The sequence below is a fragment of the Epargyreus clarus genome, unplaced genomic scaffold (genome assembly GCF_041222505.1).
Source record: "Epargyreus clarus isolate Ecla_fem2 unplaced genomic scaffold, WU_Ecla_fem_2.2 ptg000005l, whole genome shotgun sequence".
Lineage (NCBI taxonomy): Eukaryota > Metazoa > Arthropoda > Insecta > Lepidoptera > Hesperiidae > Epargyreus > Epargyreus clarus.
This window is the reverse complement of record NW_027332213.1, coordinates 5,694,671-5,715,208: the sequence shown is the minus strand read 5'-3', so window position 1 is coordinate 5,715,208 and position 20,538 is coordinate 5,694,671. Positions and strand designations below refer to the sequence as shown.

At 34.1% G+C, this 20,538-nt stretch overlaps 1 protein-coding gene across 1 annotated transcript in view; it reads left to right on the top strand.

Annotated features, from left to right (window-relative positions):
- Sol1 (CUB domain-containing protein Sol1) overlaps positions 1-20,538 on the top strand; it is a 423,482-nt gene that overhangs the window by 134,564 nt on the left and 268,380 nt on the right. Inside the window, exon 4 of the mRNA XM_073093921.1 lies at positions 18,092-18,272. Within this exon, the coding sequence (XP_072950022.1) occupies positions 18,092-18,272 (181 nt within the window). The remainder of the gene's footprint in view (positions 1-18,091; positions 18,273-20,538) is intronic.

Genomic DNA, 20,538 nt, shown 5'->3' with positions numbered 1-20,538 from the left:
TATGCATTTCTGCTGCAGAATATGGTGTTGAAATTGACTTTTACGACAGATACATGTTTTGAAAACTGTCATCAAACAACATTTTATAGCAGCGTTTCGAGACAAATGGTTCCCAGGAGGGACATCAAGGAATCACCTGGCGACGCGTTATGTTATGAAATGAGGTTCACGTCTGAGCATACATTCTGAACATTTCTGAAGTCGTGATGTGTCGTCTCGGACCATTTATTAGGGACTCGCCTGTCTGCTCGCTTTATAGTTTAACTTTCGCTTCGGATGGATAATGGAAAAATATGAGGATAATATGTCGTAGAGAGCTTTGCAGACAATGAGGATGCATGCGGTCGGTCGCAAATTGTGACTGAGTTTGTGACTTAAGCGCTTAGGAAATATTAAGACTTTTATGTGTATGGATGATAATAACTTACCTTTATCGTGTCATGTGATGTGGTTGTGATTGTGTTGTTTAGTGACACCTATAAGTACCGCCCCTTTTCGTCCTGGAGGCGTTATGGGATCAACTCCCACGGAATGTGGGTAGCAACATCTTTAAAAGTTATTCGTTTCCTAAAACTATGACAGTCTTCCTTCTTGGGAGAGGCTTTTTTATGACATTCAATTAATCTAAGAGCTGATATCTGTCAGCCATCCGTTGTCTTACAGTATAAGACTTAATATAATTTGTATTTGATGATCGTATCAAAAACACTCTCCAGTTGTGTTGGTGTAAGAAAATTTATTTACTTACTTAAATGTAAGTCATCATTTATATTACTTTATATTAAATATGAAAACAAAATAATCTTAAAACCTCCATTCTTGTACGGTTGCAACAAAATATATTGTAAAAAACAACACGAGAGAAAAAACAACCTCTAAATAACACCACTATTATCTCAGCCAAGAAATATTGCCAAGAAACAGATTCATCAATAGACATTACAAATGGAATAAAATCGTTACAAATAAGAAAAAACGCAGACATTCGAGCAGACTATAGCAAAGGAATTGTTCGAGCCAAAAATAACGCAGGAGACGTCTGGGTTACTCTAAAACAATATTATTACGGTGGATTTGAGCGGTATTACTTAATTCCACTCCATTGGATATTGGCTTTCTTGGTTTCCCAAGCGCACTACTATTACTATTGTAAAATAATTCTATAATTATTTTCATTTCAGTTATAATTCCAACTGGAGTAATTGGCCCTCTATAATATTTCTTTGTTGCGTTTTAATAAAATCTTATTAGAAATATTATAATAAATATAGCAGATTATTAACGATTAAATGTTACTCGAAAAAGCTTCGATTGAGGTCACTCAAAGTCAAAGTCAAAGTCAAAGTCAAAGTTACAGATGAGGTTAAAAACTGCCCGAGTGTTTATGTACTTAGTAAGCTTATGCTGTCTCATATCTTAAATATAATGTTTCTTATATTTGGTGTACAAATAAAGAGTATTTGTTGTTGTTGTTGTTGTTAACTATGGTTGTATGGCATCAGGGCCGGATTTAAGGGAGGGCAACCGGGGCGGCAGCCCAAAAAGAGGGGCCTCCACAAAAGAGGGGCCCCCCACAATAGACGTCGGATTTTTTTAAAATTCCGACTAAACACTAGTAAAAAAATATATATATCTTTTCCTTTGATATTTTTTTTTCGCTGTTTTACCATTATCTACAGTACTTTGTACAAACATGAATACTAGAAGAATCTATCTGCGTTTGACAATAAAATATTTATTGAAAAACCCAACTGAAAAAATTGATCATTTTATTCGGAAAATAATTTGGGGCCAGGGGGCCTCCACTCCTTTGTTGCCCCAAGGCCTCTAGACCTCTAAATCCGGTCCTGTATGGCATACTGATTACCAAGAAAGAAAATTCTACTATGAGATACCTTATAAAATTGTAGCTCTTACTTTCATTAACATCATTCTCACTACCCATCATAGAAGACCTTGTAGGTCTTGATAATCATAACATAGTCGAAATTACATCACCTGTCTCCATATTCAATTATCATCCGAAGCGAGTGTAACACGATAAAGCGTGCACGACAAGCGTGTGATAAATGGCCCTCAGTGACGCGTGTGGAATGGCACGCCACGTGCTCGGCACGAACTTCATTTCATAACACATTACTCCCGCGCCGCCAGGTGAATCGCCTTTACGTCTCTCCTAGGGACCATTTGTCTTAGGAGTGTAACAAGGACGCTGAATAGGTATGTTGCCTACTGGCCTAGCATTGTAGTATATGGAATTTAAACGCCCTCGAAGGAAAAGCTACATTTTAATACGCAAATAACATAGGCATCCGTGTTATTAAATTTTAAATAAGAAATTAAGTACAGATGTTATGACTTAACATTAATTGTTAGTTTAAGAAGCAAGCTTTTGAAAAAAAATATCTAGGAATTGTCGCTCTAGCTGCGTTTAGAATTACCTTAATATTTATATCAAGCGTTATTTTTAGTTAATTTACTCGTAGAAATGCAGATGTTCAGAAATGACGTTACGCCTGTTAACACGATCTTACTGATACTGTCGTTGATAGCAGTAACTTTATTGCTAAGATAAACAACAATAACAAGGTTAATCAGTACCCTGTCTGTCTCGACGTTGCTCCAATTTTAGCCACGAACGACGTTACGACCAAAGTTTTAGCGGGAAGCCTCTGACAACATTCCCAATATCAGGGTACTGTCGCACAAGTTGCTTTTAATTACCTTAATATTTATAATTACTAAATGTTCTGTGTGTTGTAAGTTATTATAGTTAAGTTGAAAAAATTCAGAACTAACATTAAATCTGAGGTGATAATTAACATGATCTTACTGATAGTGCTGTTCACATCAGTAAGTTTATTGCAAATATAAACTACAGCAACCACGTAACTCAGTACCCTGTCTGTCTCGACGTCTCCAATCTCCACCACAAACGATGTTACGACCAAAGTTTGGCGGTAAACCTTGGACAGTACCACCGATACCAAAACACCGGTGTTTGTAACTTTTAAAACGAGGAAAACAAATTGTAAAACTTTTCTAAGAAAGAGAAGGATTAAAGGTGTAATTTTTAAGATTTTACAATATTTTCTAATTACAGACTTCCAAAACTAAGACGCGCAATGGATTTGTAGCTGAACTAAATATCTTCTTCTTTTACTCAACCTTTGGCCACCCTTTGGTAAGCGTAAGTCTCTTTTAATGCACGCCACTTTTTTTCGGTTTTGGGCTTTAGTTGTCAAATCCACCACCACCACCACCAGCCAGAACTTCCTCCTGAGGTATTCCCAGAGCGCTATGACATGGGGCTCTTCAATAAAGGTGCAAAAAGAGCTCTCCTCCAAAGCCGGCGATGCATTGGCGACTCCTCTGGTGTTGCAAATATCCATAGGCAGCGTTGACTACTTTCCATCAGGTAGCACGTCTGGCTAATCGTTAGGTTAAAAAATAAAAAAAAACTACTTAAGCTATGTCGTCGGTGCAGCTCATGAGATGTCGCCCCACATTTTCTGTTTCGTCCTAAAAGACATAATAGTTACACAAGTATCTCAGTTTTAGAACAAATTTAATAATAACCCAACTGTTGATGTTAACGTTACATAGATTCACGGTATTCATACAAGTATTTACGTGCCTGCTCATAAAGCCTTACGTAAATTGGGCTTGAAAACCATACAAATTACGGAGTGCCTTAAGTTTGGTCTAGTGAGCCATAACACTAACTTTGTTATACAATAAAGGATCTTTAGTGTAATTTTATTCAACTAACTATACACAATATTCTGTTATTCGTGTAGTATGAACGCTCTGCGCAATAAAGATGCGGATTAATATCCTATTCTCAGTAGATTAAGAGGAGATTCTGTTTTACCATGGAAGTAAAATATGCTGATAATTGTATCTAGATTAAGATAGCGGTTACATATTTATCGTTTGAAGACATTATTGTGTACTATTTTCAGAAAATTTCAGCTAGATAAGTATCGTAACTTTTCTGCGTTTATCAAACTCTGGTTTCATGTATTATGGATGCCAATCAATCACATAAAGAAATACTACTAGCAATTTTTATAGAAACATTAATTCCGATTAATTAGAAATAAATAACAGAAAAAGGACAAATTAGACGAATCCAACGACACCTCATATATTAAAACTCTGCAAGTCGTTTGGGCTATAGAGCGAGTCAAAAAATGAGACATATGTAGACATACATATTCTATGTATGAAAACATTGCCATCCCTATGTCTTATATATTTACTACTTTGGCAAAGGGAGATCTCCCGCCGGGCTAGGTGATCATGCCCGGGGAGCGGCCGTGCTCCGACAGTCGCAGTTCGGAACTTGTATATATGCAGGATATTTAGAAAACTTCGATAGCGTGATTCAGAATACTCGTGGCGCCATCTCTTGTCGAGTAGCGGGAGGTCGCCACATCACCCCCTGCTCAGACCGGAAGTCTATACCAGTTGATTTCGGTGTTCCGTACTTGTGAAATCTTCGCCTAAGCTTACAAGCGCCCCAGAACGCCCTCTGTCTGCGGTGAGTCGAGATGTGAGGGAGAACCAAGGCCTTGAGGTTGGAGCGAAGTGAGGAGGGCGAGTAATGGCTACTCAAGCCGTCCGTGATAGCCGTGATTCAGAATACTCGTGGCGCCATCTCTTGTCGAGTAGCGGGAGGTCGCCACACTACCATATCTAAATATATATAACTCAAAGGTGACTGACTGCCGTAGTGATCTATCAACGCACAGCCCAAACCACTGGACGGATCGGGCTGAAATTTGGCATGCAGGTAGATATTATGACGTAGGCATCCGCTAAGAAAGGATTTTGATCAATTCTAGCCCCAAGGGGATAAAATAGGGGATGAAAATATTACTTCAATACGCGAGCGAATCCGCGGGCAAAAGCTCGTTCTTCATATATTTAAACTGTTTATTAATAGTTTGAAATATACGAGCACATATTATTTTACATACACAAAGCGTTCCAACTTCGTGTACCAGTAACAATACATTTGTAATCGACTTTTATGAAATACAAAGTCAAGTTATTAACCTCATATTACTGCTAAGCTATTACCGACGCTAAAGAGATTACAACTCATTCCAAAACTTTGTTTAGGCTCTACGCCACAGAAATAATAAGATCATTATTTAGTGTCAAGAACAAGAAATGCGGAATAAACAGTTGATTATTTCCACCGAAATATTGGCGGAGTAAGGATAAAACAAAATAATTAGTTTTTGGAAAGGTTGGTTCGTACTAGCTTGATACTGAAATTGTTAATGGGAAAGTGGGTTGAATATTTGTTTTGGTCGATTAGTCGACATGTTTGTAAGTTAATCTGTTTTACGAGTATGTATCCTTTTTACCAGACTACGTTGGGTAATGTTTACAAATTAGGCATCTTGGTTTGAAGAAGACATACTTTTCCAGGACATTCGAGCGTAGTCCTCAAGGGTAGCGGCCAATTTGTGGCCGACCTCAGGTAGGAATGTAATCTTATCTGGGGTTTGTTATACTCGTAGATGACTACGTACCACGTGTGCACTTGCCATCAGGTGGACTGCCTCCGCGTCTGCTCTTCCTATATTATAATACGTTTCCTTACAATATTTTATTTTGCAATTAGTTGTGTTCTGTGCTTCATTTGCACAAGCTTTTATTTATATTATAATCTCGTTTGTGCCGTTTGCGGTAGAGACTCTGGGTCCGTGGGGGCCAGAAGCACGACGGTTCTTCAAAGAAATGTCGTCGCGTCTGGTTGACGTTTCTGGAGACCCAGAGCTGGTGCGTACTTTGGCCAAAGAATAAGTTTGTCCCTACAACGCGGCAACGCAGCCAGCGTTCTTGGGACTCTACCGGGAGGCAGTGATTTGGACTCATTGTTTTATATTTAATTATTTAAGTTTTAATATTTCTTTTTTTGTTTAAATTATATTTTTTGTGTATATTGTATATAGATTTTAAGTTTGTAAATAGATAGATATATTATATATAATTGTTACTTAATTAAAATGAATAATAAATGTATATTATATTTCGTTTTATGTAAAAAAAAGTAGCAAAAGATATTGCAGTCTAAATGCAGTCATTGCTGGTAATTATTAATCAACTTCTAATAGAACTGGAGTTCTGTCTGAAATAGAGATTCCTATTGCTATTTTCTTAGCTTTGACGACAAAGTTGAAACCATCTAGCTAGTATCTCTGAAAAGCATACAAGTTATACTAGTACAAAGTAAATAACGTTGTTGTTAAGGAATGTAAGGCACAAACAGGATAAATATATTTACCCAGAAAATATCTACATACCTATTCAAAAGTTATAGTGATTGTTATTGCAAATAAAACCTTAATTTGGCATATATAAAACCGCAGGGGAGTCTACCCATACAACCACTTAAAGGGTCGGATTACCGGAGCCTAACCACTACATTTTAGTGAGTTCGTAAACACAAATTCACTTAACCGAACTCCCTAACCGGTTTATTAATAGCCCGTACACACTTTGTGAATTAAGTGTACAATGTATATATTGTATATATTGGTAATGTGTGTACCTTACGCGTCATATTTTACGACTGTGTGTTCATGCGGGTAAAGAAGAATCTTTATGAATGGAGAACCATTAAACGGCCGATAAAAGATAAAAGGTACATGGATATTTAAAGTTATTTGAATTCGAAGTCAGCAATCCTGATGATATAATATGGTTCAAATGATGACGAATGGGGACTAAGTAAAAATGCAAGTTTAATGTGTAGTTTAGTGTTTTTTTATGTACAAGAATTACAGAAAAAGTGGCAATTATAAAACTCTAATAAGTTATTACTACAATTCGGTAAGCCCGGAATGAATTTTATTGATTAATCAACTAATTTTGGCTAATCAATAAAACTGATGTAGATTTATCTGTTATTTTTTTGTTAATTAAAATATGACATAAATCTAATAGGTTCACCTTTAGGTGCTTACTTACTAGAACCTGTTCTAGAACTGATAGAGATTAACCTTAGGTGCCTTATTTGTAGAAATTAACACTTAAATGGAAGGGCCCATTTAAGCCCCGCAATGACAACAAAGTCAAAGGTAAACTGAAAGGGCTGAGGGTTAAGGACAATCGCAAGCCAGTTGTAGGATTACTTGACATTGAAACGTTAAGGTTTGATGTTTAAGTCTTAAGTAGGTTCAGTATTGACTTTACAGCTTTAATCTAGGACAAGACTCAGGTGGATTGCCACTTCAGAACTTAGTTGCCTATTTCTTTAACACTTGACTTAATGTAATTCGACGATTGTCTGAACGATGTCGTATATCTTAGTGAAAGGCATCCTCTCAAAATACGTTAGTTAATTAACTATTTTACATATTATCCATCCCTTTTCTATAGAACTTATAAAGAAGTCTCTCAGCGTGCTATGGAACTTGGTATTTCGCTACTCGACATAACTCGGAACGATGAAGTCCATTCACGAAGTAAACAACGTAACATAGCTCGTATACTTAATATATCAATGGACCTTTTTTCGTGTAGAAACTCTTCATGGGTTCCTCTCAGTCGTGGGTGTAGCGGAGAGGATATGCCGGACTCCTACCGCCTAAAACCCCACGGAGTTCCTCTGTACGCCCGGGACGACGGGACGACGCTAGTAGCATTGGTCGGCAGTCCCGAGGGTATATTACGTCGAACGATGATATTAATTTGTTCATACTGTTAGCTTTTAAAAATCTAATTATTAAAATATTTTATATCGTATGTCATTTAAATATTTATTTACATATTTAACTGTGAAATAAACGAGTTGAACAAAACATAAATTGAAATTTAAACACTGTCAGTAAATAAGTTATATCAAAACAATTGAGCTCGAGAATTTCTTGTTAAATTAGAAAGATGGAATTCAGGAAACGAGGGCAGCTATTTACCTAACATTAATCGAATTCGCTAACTTGAATAAGTTTGATAAGTAAGACATTCAGGTCGCGAGTTATAGCTCACTGGCAACTTGAAACTTGCGAGATCTTTGCAAGTTGGTGCGATGTTCATAAATTATCTAACCTTAATTTGTAGACATTTGTATTGTGAGACCTTGTCAGTTTTAAATGGAGATGATATTGTATTCAGTACAGCCGCGGAAAAATATTATATGTTTTAGTTCCAATTTAATTTCTTACTGAGTGGATAATTCGAGTATTAAATTGTTTTCTTTTCATGTTATAAAACTAACAAACTGAAAACATAACCGTCCGTTATCAATAATCAATCGATCTAAATTTTACCTACCAAACATAGTGTCGATTTCTTGTAGGCAGCAATTATCCAACATCGATCTTTATTAGAGCAAAACATTAGAAAGATTAATTATAGTTGACAACGGATTAACCTAAGTCAGTTATCCGTTCTTTCATGGTTTCATACTTTCACAGTTTGCGTGAACGGCTGTTTGAATATGTAACTATGCAGTTTACATCAATGTAATAGCATATCTGTTATTTTAACCCACTAAATTTAACACACACATATCATTCACTATAATTTGGCTATTTATGTGAAAATTGTAGGTATATACTTAACTAAATATTCTTTGTAAATATACTAAAGATGAATAAAGTCCCAGGATTACCTCCCCAGTCTTTCCAATTTGTCAGAACCGAACGGAAGGCATTCCCTAATTAAGCCAGTCACAGTAACTAATTGTCATAATTAGGACCTGACGTTTGCGTAAATAATAGACCTAATTTTGCGTCTTTGAGTCTCAATTTCTCCTATGTTACTGGTATTGAATTAGAAATTGGCTCTATTATACCCACGTCTACTCAGTCATTGTAACATTCAATTATTTTCTCTACGTACGTGTGTTTTCTGTTTTATTTTGTTCACTTGTATTAATAGAAGATACCTTTTGATGTTTAAAAGGTAAACACTTTGCTATAGATTTTATTTTACCTTGAAATAAAATGAAATGTTTTTACGGGATTGAGAAATTCCATATGCACAGTTTAGCTTCACAAATTTACTTTGTTTATTCATATCTATAAGGTTCTCATATAGTAGATACAAATAAATTTTATTAATAAATTTACTAAATTCCTTGTAGGTACATCTGGGTTAGAGTTTTAAGAGATTAGAGTGTTCACGTAATTTTTTCCTTCGGAGATTATTCAATTGGTACTTTTGTGTTAAACTAATGCTATCACTTTTGTCTGTTTAGTTCTATTAACAATATTATGAACAATTCAATTAAAACAAGAAACGCGTTAAAATTTAAAACGTAAACCTTCGAGTCAAACCAACTGATGCAGCAAAATAATATCCACATTGGCGTTCTTCACGAAATAATATTTCAGTAAATAAACAAACTGATCGTTATTTTCGTGAAATCAACCAAAAGCGATCGAGAGGCAATATTCGAGGTTTATAAATTACGAGATCATCAAAGAATATTGCTGTGTTTCCAATCTAGTTGGCAAGCTGAATCTATATCGAGTTTCAAATTAATTTCTGGCGATCGAATGTCGAATATCAATAATTTTGACATTTATTTTATAAGAAATGACATTTTTATACCTTATTAGATAGGTGCTATATGATCTACGATTTATATTTTATGTGGTATGTTTTATAGCCAAAGTTATGCTTGCTTTGAATTACATCCCAAAATTTAGTGAATATTCTGATTATGTTATACAAGAGCTCTAATCTAATTTTCTGTATCAATTGTTCGTATTCGTATCACTAGCACTGACAATTACGGCCTCTATTATATTAAAACTAGCTGACTCGGCAAACGCTGTGTTGCCATATACTTAAATAAAAAAAATGTTAAGGGTGAAAAATCCTTATCATTAGGGGTATGAAAAATAGAAAGTAGCCGATTCTCAGACCTACTGAATATGCATATAAAACTTGGTAAAAATCGGTAAAGCTGTTTCGGAGGAGTACGGTAACTAACATTGTGACACGAGAATTTTATATATAAGATTTGCAATTTGGGTGCAATTGTTCTTTGTTACACAATTAAAACAAGATAGACAGATGTTCCTTTCCTATAATCCTTAAGTCACGCCGTTATAAATTAAGACGAGCTAATTACAAACACTGAATCGCAGAGTAACCTCGTACATAAAATGATATAAGTACACATCATGATGTTATTCTCTTCATCATATTAATAAAATTGAAAATATTAAGACATCACACTCATGAAAGGAAATATAATAATGTTATAATATTACATAGCTTTATAGTCTGCTAATAAATTTCTTCTTAAATATGTTTATTTTTATTTTAACGGAGAAGCAATATTATAGAAAGTTTATATCTAAATTGTAATCCTTTGCAAATCATTAATCACATACAGATGATTGAGCTAATCAATAGAAACCGTAGTCAAATCAAAGAATATCTCTTCGTGTCTAATTCAGTTAGTTACTGAACAGAACCGAGTTTCAAATTAATTTCTGGCAGCCGAAAACCGAAGTTTGTCGGTCCGGCGCTGGGTGGACCAGCGGTTTCTATTCTATAAGCAACATTGAATGATAACTATTGATTTGATAGTTGGTAATTTGTATATTTCAATAATCCTAGATTAGGTTTGTTATACATACAAAATTAGTAATGAACCTACGTATAATCGTTTATGCAAATATAAATATATTTTCTCGAACTAATAAGAACATATTTGGAACATCTGGTACACGATATAATTATCAGCTTTATCTACTATTCAGATTAAGCCGTAACCATGAAATCTTATTTTTTTATAATATGGGAAAGCTGAGGAGCATGAAGTCATCTGTAATCAACCCAGATAGGATTAGATTCCTACCTGAGGTCGGCCACATATGCAAAGCTACTCCTGAGGACTAAGCTGGAACACCTCGGAAAAGTCGGAAAAGTCTGTCTCTCTTACCAATCCCTTCAAACCAGAACACAGCGGTGATTCAGACTGCTGTTATTAGGTAGAGATAGGTGTGGCGATGGTGGCGCCGAAGTCGAACCACAAAGAGTTCTACCACGTTCAAAATGTATAGATTCATGTGTGGAAACTAGTTACTAATATTTATCATCTTCCAGTACCCGCTAATGCATACACGTCAAATAACGGTGGGGCATGTCTGGCGATGACGTCTTAAAAGGAACTTGTCTCCCTTGTTAGACGTTGTAATAAGACGTTGTACAAAGGGTGCCATAATATCAAACGACGTTCTCTATAATTACATCATCATAGAAAATATTTGTCTTCTTATAATGCCGTAAACAATTGAATGCCTTGTAATGCGACGTGTCCGTAACTATCCGTATTGTTTTGTACTTTTTTACCATAGATTAGTAAAGATACTTCGCCGCCTTGAAATTGAATGAAGCCACAAACGGGTTATTTTAGTAAGTTCTTTTTTTGAACTCTCAAATAAAGACATTTTTAGAAAAAAAATTACGAATAAATAACTAGTACTGCGTAATTTACGTAATAAATAAATAATTATTTCAAATATTTTAGGGACATTTTAGCACGGAGACGTGGCAAAACTTTTTTACGCAACTATTTCAATTCTCAAAACTGGGTACATTTTCTTGTTAGGAATGAGTAATCTTTACTAATCTATGTTTTTTACCATCAAAACTATCTAAATATTGTTTGGGGTTTGATCGACATGACAAGAAACAACACTAATTTATTAATTTTCATTTGTGTGTTGCTATCATCCGTATATTATTAACTAGGTACCACATACAAGACCTATATCTTTAATAACGAAAATAACTTATTTATTTAGATTTCTTCACTCGAGGCTCTCCTCACTTACTGCAGGAAACCATTCTATATTATTGCTTCACATTGCTTCAATGGCGAATGACTGATCCCAAACAACGTCTTTATTTTTGTAAAATACTTCAAACACGCGTTTCATTTAAGAATTTATTTTTATATAAATGGAACTGCAAAGACTTGATGCAAAGACGTAATGACTGCAAATACGTAACGATTGATTTCCACAAACTCTTCCATAGATTCTGAAATATAGAAGTAAACAAGAGGAATACAAGATAGATGTTAGTTGACCCACTTCAAGAGTAGCTTAAATTTGGAGTAAGTACAGTTGTTTTCGAGACATAAAGCCAGTAAAACGCAAAAGTTTCGGGTAAACAAGAAATAATAAAGATCTGAAAACTTTCATCACAACTGTCTGTCGTTTGGAAAATATTCAACAATAATAGTAATGTAGCGAAATCAGTTTTTGTAGCAAAAAAACTCTGACATTTCCAAAATGTTATTCGAATCCAGTATTAAGATATTTTACGAAACGACTTATAAGATTTACAAAAATAACATTTTTAATATTACATTTTTGATAGCATGCGAGTATTCATATTGGTACAAAAAAATACCCTAAAATATCAATTGCAAAAAGCAACATGCCGAAAATGTAATTCTTTAAATTATCTGTTTGTATCTGTTCAATTGTTTCCATTATTCGAATATTTGCGATTAAGTGACTTCGGTTGACTGCTGTTATTCACTCACTCTTATGTATATCTGGCCTAGAATGCGCTTTTGACTCTTCTCGTTAACTGTATTCCTTTAACGCTGTGAAAATCTTCACTCGATTTAACAGTAAAACGTATTGATGCAACGCATTGACCATGTTAGTGTTTCATTTGCGGGTACGGCAAAGGAAATATGTTATCTATTTAATGAAGCCAAAGCAGTATTTTTTTAGTAAAACATATATGCATGTATGCATATCTCATTCTTTGGCTCTATAGCTCAAACAACTTGACGGATTTTAAAACATGAGATGTCTTTGGATACGTATAAATTACGGGAGCGAAATATGCTACTTTCCTTTCAGTAAATTATTTTTATGCAGTCGAGTTTTTTGTAACAACAACTAGCATCAACGCAAATCCAGTCAACTTCGTTTACGAGTCTAGTTTTATCTAGATGAAAAACACTAGTAAGAAATTTACGAGTGGTAAAGGTGATTTATTCCATTCTGGATTCACTCACAGTTTGATTCAACGTTTAGATTCATTAATGTACTCGCAATATTTATTTGTGCAGTTGTTTTACGGATATTTAATAGCTCGTATAGTTTATTGTTTCTGGAATTTAACAGCAATGGGCTGGCAATGGTAGATGTATTTTATATTAGGTAATTCATTTTATGAGTCAGTACTTATTTTAAGTTCTATTGCCAAGTATATACTTTAAATTATAGTTTTCTATTAGCCTTCATTTACTTTTAGTGCTTTATAAAGATAAAGAATTATCCTACGGGGTTTTTTATGTTGTTTGCTTTTAAGGCAAGTAGGTAAAAATAAGATAGGTAAAATCGAAATTGAATTCAAAGCTAGACCTTGTTTTTGTCATTTCACTTTGTCTAGGGGATGAATTTTCTAAAATCTTTTCTTACTGCTCATTTATATAATTCTTCTTCTACTTCATGTGCCTCTTCACTACTGAAGGTTGGCCGTCAGTTCCTTGTACTTCTCTCTATCCATGGCCAGGCGAAACTATTGTTCGACGGAGGTGATGCCTGTCCACTCTGATGTTTCTGAGACACGACTTTTTCACGACGATTTATGTATAATAACAGTATAAAAGTAATGTTTCAAGGTGCTTTATTTCGGTGCAGTTGAGATGCGTGTGTAGGTGAGTATCGCGTGCGGGTGAGATGAGAATGAGCGTAAGATGCGCGTGTGGGTGAAATGCGTGTGAGGGTGAGATACGCGTGCAGACATAAGCACGCGCGACAGGAAAACTCACTGCTGTGAATTTTACAAACGAGATTAATAGACAAACTCAACGCTGAATACCAGTGGTAATCAGACATGTGTAATATAATTAATGTTGATGAAATACTTAATAACACATTCCAGCTACGTTCTACCAATTATAATGTATATAGAAACGTCGAAGCGATGTTAATGAAGTAAATGAAATTCTTCGTTACGAAATAAATTTCATTAACCCATTTTAGTCTGGAAGGAATGCCTTTCTAAGTTGCTCCTAGTTTATTTAGTATTCTGCGATCATTCGCTTATTAAAGGCTGTTACTCTGTAAGTAGCAATTACCTTGTTAACAATTCAAGGGATGTTCGTGGTTACATTTCTTTACGCTCTCAGCTTTATTGTAAAACTTAGAAAGTGTTTAATAGGGATATTTAAATATACTAGTCGTATATACATACAGATTTTGAATGTTGATCAGTTTAATTATGACAAATAATAGAAAAAGTTGACCAACATGATTATAGAGATATGCTTTTCTCATTTACTAGACGAAGAGACAGGCGTATAGGGGGAAATAAATTCCCTACAATAATTTTAATACTTGATACACAAGCGTGAAGAACACTATTCAAAGTAATTTTTCGGCGCAGTTCTCGATGTTAAAAAAGTAATTATGAATACAGATGAGCCCAAAAACTGAATTTAGCAAAAAAATAAACATATCAAATTAAATTTATTAATCGAGTTTCTCTTGGTTAAATTTACTCTAAATTTGACTAAATTCGAATAGTTCGAAACAACGAGCTTCAGTAATTTATTAGTGAACGAATTAACCACATTAATGAATGTGTGTCGCCTGATAAGATTTGCTGTGCGATAGGAAATTGAATTTGAGCTCTTAAGCTGATTACATACGTAAAGCAAACGCTGATACGTACTAGACTGTAAGGCCGACCGCCTATTGGCTATCGCGTGAACGATAGTTGCGTAAGATACCAAATTGTCGCTTAAGATATTGAGCACTTGCTTAATCCGCTAGCGCTCGGACGTTTAATTTGCCGTTTCAACGACCGACAAGCGATAAAGGTTTGATCTTATTCGAAAAACTCTGTCGGTAGTCGTCATATAGTTATATAGTCTGTATAAATGCTACTAAATAATCACCGACTAATTTTTGAAAGTCGCGTTACCACTAAATAATTGTTCAAGTAATAGCATGCAGTAAGCGGTCACGGTTAAGGACTACGGACACGAAGATAAATAAAAATACATTTTAGTCCAATTGTTACAACATTGTTTGAAGGCTTATCGTCTAACAAAGCCCTTAGTGTAATCTGTAGGTATTATAAGTTATTGTTTATTTAGGTCGTAGGACCGGCTACCATCAGACGAATTATGCGTAAATTGGAAATCAAAGTTATATTTAAGCCTCCATTAGAGCCAGATTTAGTTATTTGTGTCACTTTCTAAATTTAGCTTAATGAAATATTGAGTACATATTTTTAACCTTTAGATGGTATTTGGACAAAGATTTATATATTGGCTGACACTTTTATTTATATTAACGGTTTAAAGGAAAAATATATATAATTGTAGACATGGTTTCAATCAAAAAATATTTATATATTTTATTTTATTTTATCGTTAAATGGAGTACAAAATCCTAAAAAAATACATTTCGTATACCACAAATATCTTTCTATCTTCAGCCCACATCGGTCCACTATTGGACATAGGCTTCTGCCAAGGCACGCCACTGAGCCCGATCTTCGGCTCTCCTCATCCAACTAGTTCCCGCCTCCCGGCGCAAATCGTCGCACCACCTTGCAGGAGGGCGTCCCACACTATGTTTGCCTAGATGCTGTCACCACTCTAAGAGCTGTCTACTCCAGCGTTTGATCACAAAATTATATGTTAATATAACGTAACTCCATAAATTTTAAAAAGTTTAAAATGGCGGATTTTCTATTTCTTACAAAATTGTGGGAAATAGATGTAAGAAATGCCGTCATTTTTGCATATTTCATAAAGTCATACATGATATGTTTTATTTACATATTATGTGTAAATTTGCTCTCAAGTTCATCAAAATTATTTTTACAAACAATTTTTTTTCAAGAAAATTAAAAATCCTTTTCCTTTCCGTCAACTGAAATAGTTACCGTGAAAGTGATTTATGTGAAACGCCACGTTCATACCGCGTAGTGTGTAATCACCCTTACTAACGATCTGATGAGTGTTGCGGAGTGTCTATTCAAAGTGTGAATTAATTCACTGTACGTTTAAGCGCTCAATATGTTGGAGGTGAGTGTATGAATATGTCGTGTTTAGCGGGTAATGACTGTAATAACACTCCGGTGTATGTAAGAGTATTCGAATCTTCAGTAAAATAGTTTCGCGAATATGGTATGCATTCTGTTACGAAGAGTATAATACATTTTCGGAGGTAATATCTGCATTATGGATATATGTAGAAAATGGTTTGTAACTAGTCTGTGTGGTCTCGGGTTCGATTTCTAATCATGTTAAAATAAAAAGTATCATTTGTATGTTGGAATCTGGTCGTTTATATACTGTTGTGTCTTCAAGTGTGTACGTAGTACATAATATCTCGGATTTATAATAATTCTATCATGTAATATATGAGTATTTTGATTACAATGCTCTTATGATTATTTGCCAAATTAGCAACTTTTTTACGACAGAAAAGACCAAATGCCTATCTTTTCAGAAGTTAACTGTAAGTTTATCCAAAATTAGCCAGGTTTAGTATTGGAGCAAAACATAAAACTTCTAAAAACGAGTAATGTACACGCGTTATATGCATTAATCATTTTTAGGAATTTTCCTCCATTCACGGCACTAGACAAGCTACTTTACATACATTTACATTATTTATTCGTTCTCCTATTCATCGCTGTTCATAATGAAGAAAAACGGACTATTTCCAGCGAAGCAAACTTTGCATACCGGAAACTTTCAAATTTATGAACATTCAAAACATAACTTGCAATAGAATTTTTGAGGGATGGAAGTTTTATACGAGCCCATATAATGTTAATTTGACCACTCGCTAAATTTCTGAATATGAAATTGACTTTAAGTCTTCATCTTCTAGAAGTAAGATGGAGATTTTTTGTGACTCGCCCGAGATTGCACCAGTGATTTTTCCCGATATTAGGAATATACTATCGGGCAACAATTAAGATTGGTAATCCATAAAATGTAAAAGGGCCAGTCATGATCCTGAATTGAATAATTTATTAATTCTGCACTTTTAACCTTTGGGCCCTAATATAAGGTAATTTATTATAGGCTTTTAACTAAGTAGGCTTTTATTTTGTTTGCATCAAATCTAATACTTTTTCCTAAAGTAAAAGTATCCTATGTGAATTTATAACATCAGCTATCTATTGGTAAAAGTTCCATTAGTCAGTCTAGCCGTTTCGGAGATCAGCCAGAACAAAAAGACGGAAAAACAAAAAAAAAAATTAATACTTAGTAATGAATTTCTTTTAATGGGTGTTATTTTGACATTACAAATCGACATTTCAATTATATTTATTAGTATAAATGGCGATGCAGTAACAGAATCTGATGTATTCGAATTCAGCTCAAAGTCATCTGATAGGTGGTATCTACTAAAAAGCTTATGCAAAGAGTATTTGATATTCGCAATATGTATCTTTTCAGAACACATTTTTATTTAGCCTTTTCAATATTCTCTGATAGACTTATACCGCAAATGTATTATGCTTTTTTATATTGATTGTATTCATATTTCAAAAGCGAATGGTTCGCAATTCTCTAGTTAATATTTTCATAGCAACTTTAAATTTTGGTATATATAAGTATGTGTGTGGCGTGTTTATAAGGGTGTGGTGTTACTTAGTATACAGTAAAAATAAACTTACTCCTACTGGTAAAATTTAACTTTATAAAATATGAATAATTATCACAATATAAATTAACATTAACTGTTGTAGAACTCTTTCCACCTAAGCAACGAATACTATGAAATTAATGGGAACTACTCGTATGTCTATCATATTCAATGTTTCGCTAATATGACGTTATTCTGACATAATATGCCGTGTGTCCATCACCATAATATTATTAAATTTTAATTAAATACGCATTATAATTTTACTCATATTATAATTCAACTTCGATCTCCGACAGGGACCTAAATCTCAAATTACTGGGCTATCGTGCCTAAGTATCGGCCTTACCGTACCGAACTCAATACAAACTTTGGATAAGTACATATAGTAGTCCTTCCTAATAACAACACACAATAAGGTAATCAACATCAAAAGCTAATTTATTATCTTTTTCCAGGTTGTTCCTGTATCCGCTACACCTCAACCCATGGCAAGGAACGCGGCACCTTCAGCAGCCCAGACTACCCGCGCCCCTATCCCGCCCACATATCCTGCCTGCTTTACACCTTCCTCGCCGCTCCTCACCAGATCGTGGAGATCGTTTTCACGGACTTCGACGTCTATAAGGAGCATCTTGAGTGAGTAATACTTATTATTCTAATTGTTTATATACTTTTTCCCTAGTTAGGGGTGTTTAAACATTTTTAGTAGAGTATATTATTAATTTATGATTATATTATTAAGGTTTTGTGATTATATTACCTCAAACATAAAAAATAAACCATTACTTCAAGCTTCTTTATGCTCTATAATGTTATTTTCTATCACCTTTATTATTCTTTGGAAATAGCGCAGTGGAAATTCAAAACCGACATCTTATGAAACTTTCTATGAGCAACTGAAAATTAATTTAAATTTCATTCAGAAGCCGGCACTATAGCCGACAGTAATTCATCACTTGAAACTTCCGTGTCTTTTACAACTAAATTAGCTTTAATTAAAACGCCGAGGCGTTTCTTTCACGGGATAATTGCATTAATAGTCTGTGCGATTATACCACAGAATTATGCTATAAACGTTTTATTGGACGGTCGATAGCAATTTTGAATTCTTTGGCTTTCATGTTCCGCTTCAAAAGGATCGGCTATAAACTCGACTGTTGCACAAAATAGTCCAATATAAGTCTCGGTAGTTTTCTAGCGTGACTATTATTAGGTAGTGCAGTATTATTAGGTATTCGTTGAATTCTGTTATTTAGAACGTCCTTTTATGAAGTCGGATACCACTTTCCTTGTGTGATTCGACTACGGCGGCACAACTGCCATAATATATCTGCTTATTATGCGCTGCTATGTTTCGGTTTGATGTGTTAAGGGAAACGGTTAAGAGAAATCTAATCCGAGTTCCAGTTTAGTTCTCAGGGGACGCAACGCATCCATGGACTACCCTTAGTAGGACCCGCAGTTGAATTTCCTGGGTTCTTATCATTTTGAATACAAACTGTCTAAAGTTTAGAATGTAGCGAGAATTAATTTATCTATGTCATTCTATTTGTGTTATGAATATATTACGTTGGATGTAAATTTTACTAGAAATTTAAAGCAAACTTCTCAAGCATCTACGGTATTTAATCCACTTGGCTTTATCGTGTAAAACATTGATGTAATTACCAGGTGTGTAGAAATATCGACATAATCTTTACGAGTATGCAGTAATATTAAATTGGATTGTATTACCTATATTATTTGGGTTTCTAGAAAAAGGTAGTAAAAAGTGAGATTTTAATATAGAAGTAATAATTTAATCTACCTAGTTGATAATGTATAACTTATCGGAGTAAGCACTTTCGTTAGAAAGATGATTTTCAATAGTCAGCTTACACTACTTTGACTTAAGAAACAAATTTTTATAACAGTAGCTAACCAGCAGTGTTTGTGGTGTGTATCCAGTCATGGATATCTGTAATTAAACCCTGATAAAATATAAAACGTATCTAAGGTTTGCCATAGTTGTGTTCTTCACCTGATGATTAAGTTGAATATACCAATTTCAGGATTTACATTCTTAGTTGCCCTAAGATAATGAATAGAACATCCATGTGTTTTTTTTGACTAGATGTTGCACCTTATCTACCAAAGCAATCAGATAAGAATACTTGAATATTATTTTTTTATTTCAAATCAAAAAGTATTTTCAGAAATATAAGTATTTCATATTTTATCTCGTTCAATACTGACTTATTGTTATAACATACAGGTTATGAATTACAGATTTTGTATTATATAATTCAAAACAAATTTGTTTGGATCATGTACATTATTTATTATTAAAACACACAGTCATAATTAAGCAAACAACATTTCGCAAAACATAATTAATTTCAAGTGTAAAACCAATTCCATTTAGATTAGATTTTGTAGTGGGTTTAGTTAAACTCAAATACAGTTCATTTTCGAATGTTGACCATTACTAACATTAGTTTGTAGTGTTGCCGTATTAGTTAGGGATACAAGTTGGTGATGTTATATAAATATTGATATTTATACCAATGGTCTGAAATATCTTTACAGCGAAAATATCGAAAATTTCACGCGATATTATCGATATATAAAACTAATCCAAATATCGATTATTAAATATCGATTAATTGGATTAGTTTTATATCGTATCGTATATTTAGGTTTTATCGATAATACCAAACTTACAAAAAATATTCATTTGGAGCATTTTTTGGCAGATGTAGCCATATTAGTATACAAAATATTTAAATTTCCAATAAACGTTAAAATTTTTCAATAAAAAACTGATATCCAAAAATGTCTATATTAATATATGCATTTTTGGGCTATATCGATATTCGTTTAATTCCCGTTGGAAACACGTGTTTTTGTGACAGACTTTTTG